General features: G+C 43.4%; 1 protein-coding gene across 5 annotated transcripts in view; it reads left to right on the top strand.

The window, feature by feature from the left end:
* The window catches only part of CEP290 (centrosomal protein 290), a 451,099-nt gene that overhangs the window by 323,487 nt on the left and 117,680 nt on the right, over nt 1-9,932 (top strand). For all 5 annotated transcript variants that reach the window (XM_075344782.1, XM_075344781.1, XM_075344784.1 and 2 more), the window contains one exon: nt 1-122. This exon is cut by the window's left edge and continues 100 nt beyond it. In XM_075344782.1, the coding sequence (XP_075200897.1) occupies nt 1-122 (122 nt within the window). The remainder of the gene's footprint in view (nt 123-9,932) is intronic.

Raw genomic sequence — 9,932 nt, 5'->3', positions numbered from 1 at the left:
TAAACCAGGAGATGCGAGGAAAGCAGAAAATCATTACTAAGCTTCACAAGGAAAAAGAGGACGTGGATAGGGAGAATGAGGAGCTGAAGAAGAGGCTGAAGCGACTCGCGAGCAGTACACAGGTAACGGGACTATTACTGCCCTTATGGAAAACCGAGCACACTGTCCTCATATGAAGAGGAGTGCTTACATCCAAGTCCGCCACCTTTAGGATTCATTACAAAGTTTGCCAAACGTGAAATATTGTTTTCATTACTTTATTCACAAATGCACATTTATTGTAAGATTGCCCAAAAAATATCCAGATGCCGGACCTTCACAATCTGATATCGATGATAGACAAACCCTTTAAAGGGAATCTGCCAGTAGGTTTTTGCTATGCAATCTGATAGCAACAAAATTCAGAGACAGAAGCCTGATTCTAGGGATGTGTCACTTCTTGGGCTGCTGATTGTAGTTTTGATAGCGTCCTTGTTTTGTCTGATGTAGATGTAGCAGAGCTAATGCTGGGTTCACACATAGCGACGCAGCAGCGATCACGACGGGTGACCTGACACGTCGTTACATGGTTGCTGGTGAGCTGTCAAACAGGCAGATCTCACCAACGACCAGTGATCAGCCCCCAGCCAGCAGCGACGGGTGGAAGCGGTGCTGCGCTTGGTAACTAAGGTAAATATCGGGTAACCAAGGGCTTGGTTACCCGATATTTACATTGGTTACCAGCTCACACCGCTTAGCGCTGGCTCCCTGCACGCCAGAGTACACATTGGGTTAATAAGCAAACCCTTGCTTATTTACCCGATGTGTACTCTGGCGTGCAGGGAGCCGGCAGCACAGGCAGCGTGAGAGCGGCGGCTGGTAACGAAGGTAAATATCGGGTAACCAAGGAAAGGGCTTCCCTTGGTTACCCGATGTTTACCTTGGTTACAGCTGACCGCAGGCTGCCAGAAGCTGGCTCCCTGCTCGCTTCAGTTCGTCGCTCTCTCGCTGTCACACCCAGCGATGTGTGCTTCACAGCGGGAGAGCAACGAGCAGAAAATGCCGCAGGACATTCAGCAACGAGCGGCGACCTCACAGCAGGGGCCAGCTCGTTGCTGGATGTCACACACAGCGACAGCGACGAGACGTCGCTGCTGCGTCACAGAAAATGGTGACGTAGCAACGACGTCGTTGTCGCTGTGTGTGACACTACCTTAAGTCTTCTGGGCTGTGTATAACACTGTCCTCACAACTGATTGGCAGCTTCCTGTGTACACTGTGAATTGACATCCAGATGCTAATTGGTGGTGGGGTCAAGGTTACACACAGATTTGACTGACTGCTTTGCACTTAAAAATTAGTCAGGCAGTGATAGTCTCCTAATGATAAAACACTGATTGTATTGAAACTACAGAACACAGCCTAATTAGTGACACATTTTAGGATTCAGGCTCTCATCTCCTAAATTTTGCTGTTCTCAGATTAAATAATAATACATTGAAGGCCTTGTCCAGGTTTCTCCCAGTACAGTCATCAAGTATATCAAATCCTCCTATCGCTCTCAATCTGGGCTGTTACTCATTGCTAGAGCTGCTGCCTACGGTCAAGGAGTTCTCTCGAGTAAACCAGTAAAGATAATTGTTTAATTTATCTGCATGCAGAGATAAGTGCTGGAGTCAGAGACAAGTGTCCCGCTGTCCCGGCAGTCGGTACAAAAGCACTAAGTTCCAGAACAGAGGGACTGAGCCCTCAAATTTGGACAGTTCTGGGACAGTTGGGAGCTGTGCATACAGAGCCTGGTGTGGACGAGGGCAGCTTTCTCATCTCTGCTACATACCAAATTTAAAAACTCTGATTGTTTGAAAACCACTGCACCTTCTTGCCTACATCATGCTGCTCTCAGATAAGGAAGCAAACACCTGCTGACGATTCCCTTTAAGAAGGGCCCACAAGTTCTCAGTAGGGTTTAGGTCAGGTGAGGTAAAAGGGCCTTGTCATTATTCTTTCATCTTTACTACCTTTACTGGCTAACCAAGCAGTGGTACTTGAATGCATGTTATGGAGCATTGTCCTGCATGAAAACCATGGTATTCTTGAATGATGAAGACTTTTTTTCTGCAGTACTGCTTGAAGAAAGTGTCTTCTAAAAACCGGCAGCAGGTTTAGGAGTTGATTTTTGAGTCCATCTTCAATCCGAAAAAAGTCCAATTAACCTTTCTTTACTAATATCAGCTCATAGCTGTAGCCTTGCTGGCATCTGGGTTGAAGTGAAGGTCTGTATCCATTACTGTTCCAACTGGGGGTCCATCTGGTCTGTCAAGAGTCACTCTCCTCTCATGAGTTCACAAAACCTGTGAAAAATCAGATATTTCTCTGTCCAGTCTTGACATTTCAGCTTATGTGCCTTGTTCAGGGATGGTCAGGTTTCCAGATTCCTTTCCTTGGCCATGTCTCTGCACACCTTCTACTTCTGGGCACTCCTATGGAGGTTGCAGTTTTGGAATAAAATGGAATGGATGATAATGGTTTTCTGGTTGCTTCACATTTGATTTTTCTCAAATCTTTGGCAGTTAATTTGCATCTTTTTTTTCCAACACGTTTTTTTGTTACCCTGTTGACTATTTGTAACAAAACTTTTGATCCTTCTGTCATCACACCTCCATATCTTGCCAATTCTTAAAGTCCTGCTTCCCTCTGTAAGGCTTTTAACATTTTTTTTTTTTACTCTTAATAGTCAGTTAAATCTCATTTCTCAGTCACTTCATTATGGGACACAGGAACCATGGATTAGTCTGCTTCCACCTGCTGACAATAATATTACATCTTAACAAAAGAAGTTGGCTACTCCACAGCAGACTATACAGTACCTCACCGGCTAACACTTGGCCTCCTCAGTTTAGCTTATTCTTAGTTGAAGACAGACATGGGTCTGAGTCTCAAACAAGTCCTAACTTTGGTAGGTTAGGGTCTAACCTTCATGGCACATCTCCCAGAGGGTTTTCGCACAATATGAAGTACCAATTTACAGTCTAGGTCTACCTGTCTCTCACAGCTCTGTTTAGATGTTCAAATATCTTGTGAATCATCCTAATATGCTCTGGCAGCAGTCAAACTGCTTCTAAGACCACCATTGTTTTTAGGTTTCGATCTGCCAAAGCAGAGAGTCAGACTGAACTTGGGTGGCCCTGCCATGGCATGATTTTCACTCCACTGGGAAGGTTGAAGGCTTATAGGTGGTCTTACACCTCCAAGTGTCTGTTCTTAATTTCGATGAAGCTCTTACCTTTGAAACTAGGGATGCAAGTCTTCGTAGAAGGGTGCGACAAGCAACAGATGCTCGGGCAGTAGCTTGAGGGATTGCTATTGTTTCTTCTGCAGTACTGGTATTAGTCTTCCCACCTGAGGGGTAGCTTTTGAACATCCCATGGTTCTTGTGTCCCCCAATGAAGTGAACGAAAAATTAATATTTTTCGTGCTCGCCGTCAAACCTCTTTCTCGTAGTCTTCATTGGGGAACATAGCACCTACCATTTGCTGACCGATCAGGCATGCGTTTCGCTTGGTTTCTCTCTGGAGTGGTTATGTAATTTCTTCATGCTTTAGTTTTCTGGCTTCTCCTACTGCTTTCTCGCTAATTAAAGAGGCCTGCTGCTAGCAGTTGATAGTCGGCTGGGGAAAAGGCAACTTATTTTTCTTCTGATGTATTATTAGTGTCAGCCTCCAGGTGGCAGGAGACTCAAACAATGGTTTCAGTGTCTCTCAAAGAAGAATATAAGAGATTTTATTTGTGTCTACCAAACGTCTTCATTTTTGTCCCATATTGCTAAACCAAAACAAGCTGCCTAATAATTTGTCTGCACTCATTACACAATTACACATCACCTGATATGCTTCATCAAATAAGCATTCAAGTTTATACAGCTTGGAAAATCTGCATAAAAATGATGATATGGTCAATATACTCATTTGCCTAATAATTGTGCACACAGTGTAGTCTTTTACTATTCTACCTAGTATTGTATTTAATTTGGTTACACCAAGGGTATGTTCACACTTCTGTTGTTTTGCTTCTGTCAGGTCCGTCGTTTTTTATATGTCAATTGATGCATCAGATGTGATATTTCACAGGATTCCATACACAGGAATCCTGTGAAAAAACTGATCCGTCGCATCCGTTACATCCATTGTGCGTCCGCTTTTTGATGGATCGGTCATCATTCGTTTGGGACAGCCCAATACGTGTGCCATGGGGAGATAAGGTATGCACACCAGTGACTATGTAAGGGGAATACATGAAATAGCAGAAACTGCTGTGTGAATACTGACTTGAAAAATCCAATAGCTATATGTAAGAGTGAAAATGTGAAAAATGGAATCTGCATTACTGCCATGAACATATGAATCAAGAGAAATTTAGCTACTGAATTGATCAATGCAATAGAGCCCCAACACTACGCCAAAGTATTTCTCTACGTTGGGGTCCCTAGCTTGTGTGTGTCCTCTCATGCAGTTAAAAAACTTACCGTGTATGGGAAGCTGAGATATGATACGAAAAACTACTAACAAATAAGGAATAACGTTTGGAACACCATTCTAAGTTCCAAACGTTATTCCTTATTTGTTAGTAGTTTTTCGTTTGTGAACCCTCCCCAACCACACCTATTGCCAATCCATATCATACGCATAAATAGCCTGGGTCTCAGCTTCCCATACGTGGTAAGTTTTTTAACTGCATGAGAGGACACACACAAGCTAGGGACCCCAACGTAGAGAAATACTTTGGCGTAGTGTTGGGGCTCTATTGCATTGATTAATTCAGTAGCTAAATTTCTCTTGATTCATATGTTCATGGCAGTAATGCAGATTCCATTTTTCACATTTTCACTCTTACATATAGCTATTGGATTTTTCAAGTCAGTATTCACACAGCAGTTTCTGCTATTTCATGTATTCCCCTTACATAGTCACTGGTGTGCATACCTTATCTCCCCATAGTGATGTTTTTTAGGTTTTTGCACCCAGTTCAGACTTAGAATGGTGTTCCAAACGTTATTCCTTATTCAATACGTGTGCCAAACATGCTGGGCATGCTCAGTAGAATATGAAGGAAACCATCACTGGATTTCGTCGTGTGACGGATTACGGCGAAATCCAGCACCATAGACATCCATTATAGCTTTTGACGTATGGTGACGGACACCTGCCGAGTTCTTTTTTTTACCGCTCCAAAAAACGTTACATTCAGCGTTGCTCCTACCTGACGGTCAGTCAGTAAACGACTGATCTGTCACGTGGCGGACGCAAGGCCCTCAGTCACAATCCGTCGCTAATAGAAGTCTATGGGGGAAAAAACGGATTCCTGCAAAATATATAATTCCTCAAGGCGACGGAAGCAAAACAATGGAAGTGTGAACATACCCTAAAGAGTACTTTACACGCTGCGATATCGGTACCGATATCGCTAGCGAGCATACCCGCCCCCATCAGTTGTGCGACACGGGCACATCACTGCCCGTGGCGCACAACATCGCTTACACTCGTCACATGGACTTACCGTCTCTGCGACGTCGCTCTGGCCGACAATCCGCCTCCTTTCTAAGGGGGCGGTACATGCGGCGTCACAGCGACGTCACACGGCAGCCGTCCAATAGAAGCGGAGGGGCGGAGATGAGCGGGACATAACATCCCGCCCACCTTTTTCCTTCCGCATTACCGGTGGACGCAGGTAAGGAGATGTTCGTCGTTCCAGCGGTGTCACACATAGCGGTGTGCTGTCGCAGGAACGACAAACATCATACCTACAGCAGCAACGATATTAAGGAAATGACGTGTCAATGAGCAACGATTTTTCACATTTTTGCGCTCGTTGATCGTCGCTCATCGGTGTCACACTGCGATGTCGCTAATGGCGCCGGATGTGCGTCACTAACGACGTGACCCCGACGATATATCGCTAGCGATGTCGCAGCGTGTAAAGCACCCTTTAGGCTCCTGACTGGTTTCAATTAACTTTTTCTTTGGGCTTTAAATCAAAGCTGGAGTGGAGCATTCCTTGCTGAACAGACAAAATTGCAACAACAGCAAAAAAAAAATCAACATTTTTCTCACATATTATTTTTAGAACTATATCACTTTCTGTTGCCAAAGTTTCTTTTATTCTCAGTGTTACTTCCTAAACATGAGACTCCTGTTGTAAGTAGTTTGCAGTTGTGTGATAATCAGATTATTCAGAGGTGTTAATAAGCATAAATTGTTCGCATGTTAAGGCCCCGTCACACTAAGCAACATCGCTAGCAACATCGCTGCTAACGAACAACTTTTGTGACGTTGCTAGCGATGTTGCTGTGTGTGACATCCAGCAACAACCTGGCCCCTGCTGTGAGGTCGTTGGTTGTTGCTGAATGTCCTGGGCCATTTTTTAGTTGTTGCTGTCCCGCTGTGAAGCGCAGATCGCTGTGTGTGACAGCGAGACAGCAACAACTAAATGTGCAGGCACGAGGAGTCGGCTACTGCGGAGGCTGGCAACCAATGTAAACATCGGGTAACCAAGAAGCCCTGTCCTTGGTTACCCGATATTTACCTTTGTTACCAGCCTCCGCCGCTCTCACTGTCAGTGCCGGCTCCCTGCTCCGTGCACATTTAGCTGCAGCACACATCGGGTTAATTAACCCAATGTGTGCTGTAACTAGGAGAGCAGGGAGCCAGCGCTAAGCGGTGTGCGCTGCTCCCTGCTCTCTGCACGTGTAGCTGCGTGAGCTGGTAACCAAGGTAAATATCGGGTTGGTTACCCGATATTTACCTTAGTTACCAAGCGCAGCATCTTCCACGCGGCGCTGGGGGCTGGTCACTGGTTGCTGGTGAGCTCACCAGAAACTCGTGTAGCGACGCTCCAGCGATCCCTGCCAGGTCAGGTTGCTGGTGGGATCGCTGGAGCGTCGCAGTGTGACATCTCACCAGCAACCTCCTAGCAACTTACCAGCGATCCCTATCGTTGTTGGGATCGCTGGTAAGTTGTTTAGTGTGACTGGACCTTTAGACACCCCACCATAGCTATTCACACAATTAGAGTAAAAATAAGATTGAGCAAGCAGATACCAACAGCACGATGTATCACCCACACTGCATAGATGAAAATACCTATAAAGATTGATTAAAATATGCTAAGCTTTTGCTTACTATATAGTCTGAACTGGAGCTTCATTTTTAAGGAATTTCCTTTCCAATAGAATTTTATGCTATATTGTTTAGATATTATATTTAGAAGACTCATTGCCTTGGAAATGTGGTGCTGGAGAAGGATGTTCTCAATACCTTGGATGGCAAAAAGAACAAATCAAGCCAGACATGTCACTTGAAGCAAGGATCACCAAGCTATGACTTGCCTATTTTGGACACATACAAAGACCGCAATCACTTGAGAAGGTCATCATGGATGGGAAAATAGAAGAGGAAGAGTAGCAACCAGATGTGTTGATACAATCAAGATAATGGTGGAGATGATACTGGTAGACCTATCTAGGCTTGCAGAAGATCGATCTTCCTACAGAGCGTTCATTCATCAAGTCGCCATGGTATAAGATCGAGCTAAAGGCCGTTAAATTAATAAAATGTTTAGATATTCCATAAATTAGTGATTTCTCTGAAATAAAAACCTAAAAATAATCAGTCCAAGATACTTCTCTTTCTAATTCGGCTATGTCCCCTGCAGCTAGTTCCCAGCATAGTGTTGTCACTGGCTCCATCACATTATGTGCTTGTCAACGATCACATTCCAAGGAATGCAAAAAAAGGGTGGAAGCACAAGATACCAGAGGCAGGGGGATATGGAAGAATCCATGAGAAAACATAAAAAGAAACTTTCCAGTATACTTTTTAAGCTCATAATAACATTGTTCAGAGTCTCTAAAAAAAGCCCTTTATATAATCCCTTATCCCATGAACTTTTTTCCCCTAAACATGTGTATATGTGTATGTACTATAGTATATGTGAATGTAGTCACCTGTTGCCATTTTCTCCATTATCCAGCTATTTCGCTCCTCTTCTACATCACCGCTCTTCAGACTAACCGGCTCACTTTAGACTACTTTTACAAGAAAAGTCCATGGAGCTGTAATCTGACAATCCATAGACTTACATTGTAAAAGCCGAGTCTGAAGAACGGTGACATCACTTAGAATAGCAGTGGAATAGGATTGGATACTGGAGAAGATGGCAATAGGTAAGTATATTAACACATACATACTACAGTGCATACACACAGGTTTAGGGAAAAATAGGTAATGAGAGGGATTTTAAGTGGTTGCTTTGGTTCCCTCAAAAATAAACTTTTTTGGTCTTAAAAAGACTGATGAAAATGTTCTGGGCTATAATTTATAAATCACATATGTTACCTAATCATGTTCTATTTAAAGGGGTTGTCTCAAAATGGTAAATGGTTGAAATTGCAAAGTGCATGTATGGACAAGTAACTTTGCAATTTACTTATAAGTATAGATTCTCCCAGATCTCAAGGTTGGAGAGATTTGTATTTTACTACCTTACTGTTCTTGTGCCTAGGTTACATGCCTCCACTGCAGTGTATCAGACTTGTTCAGTCACTTATCCAAGGAGCGCAAGCTCTTTGCTTATATAGGCTGTAAATGCTGCTCTGAAGTTGGTCAGATCAATGGATCTTGCCATCTACAAAGGTAAAGCTATCACTGCTTGCAGAATGGACGAGTTTACAGATCAGGCCCGTTGCTCAATATTATTATTATTTATTATTATAGCACCATTTATTCCATGGTGCTGTACATGTTAAAAGGGGTGTATATATATAGTAGGACAAGTACAATAATCATGAACAATACAAGGCACAGACAGGTACAGGAGGAGAAATGATACAGTAGGTGAGGGTAGAGATGGTCATGCAGCAATATAGTGGACTGAGTGTTACTGCAGATTGTATGCATCTCGGAAGAAGTAGATCTTCAGGGATCTCTTTGAAGCTTTCCAAGATAGGCGAGAGTCTGATATGTTGGGGCACAGAGTTCCAGACTATGGGGGATGCAAGGGAGAAATCTTGAATGCAATTGTGGGAGAAGATTAGTGGGGAGTAGAGAAGGAGATCTTGTGAGGATCGGAGGTTGTGTGCAGGTAAGTACCAGGAGACTGGGTCACAGATATATGGAGGAGACAGGTTGTGGATGGCTCTATATGTCATGATTAGGGTTTTGAACTGGAGTCTTTGGGCAGTGAGAAGCCAGTGAAAGGATTGGCAGAGAGGTGAGGTGGGGGAGTAGCGTGGGGAGAGGTGGATTAGTCGGATAGCATAGTTTAGAATAGATTGTAGGGGTGCAAGACTGTTAGAAGGAAGGCCACAGACCAGGGGGTTGCAATAATCCAGGCGGGAGATGATGAGGTCATGCACTAGGATTTTTGCTGCTTCTTGATTAAGGAATGAAATAGCAGATAGACATTGATCTTGAGAACAGTACATTGGCTTGTAAACATAGGTTGCCAGATATGGTATATATACTTCCATGTCTGACTCTGGCAATACTCTATAATAAAGTGTAAAGCTCCACATAATGAGATATTGGGATGCAGAACATCCTAGCATTCTCACTGACATTCATATACAGTACTACAGTCAGTACAACTGTGACCCCTAATCCTAAGCAGCACATCTAATCATAGCTGGTAATGGTAGGCTTTCTGCAGAGCAAATATAGCATTTCATTCTGTCACTTTGTATAGACCTAAATTGTTATGTTTTGACAGTCTTCCCCACACCACACAGCCACATACGGATATGACTCTTGGTGATCTGTTCTTAAAGCATTGATTCACCTTTGACTGTCATCTAAGTAGAATCTTTGTGGATAAGAAAATAACGATTTACCCTTTTAACTCCTAAAGATTATTTGGATGGAAAATAAATAATAACTAATCACAGATGACACCAAATGTGA

Source organism: Anomaloglossus baeobatrachus, chromosome 4 (genome assembly GCF_048569485.1).
Source record: "Anomaloglossus baeobatrachus isolate aAnoBae1 chromosome 4, aAnoBae1.hap1, whole genome shotgun sequence".
NCBI lineage: Eukaryota > Metazoa > Chordata > Amphibia > Anura > Aromobatidae > Anomaloglossus > Anomaloglossus baeobatrachus.
This window is presented reverse-complemented; position numbering and strand designations above follow the sequence as displayed.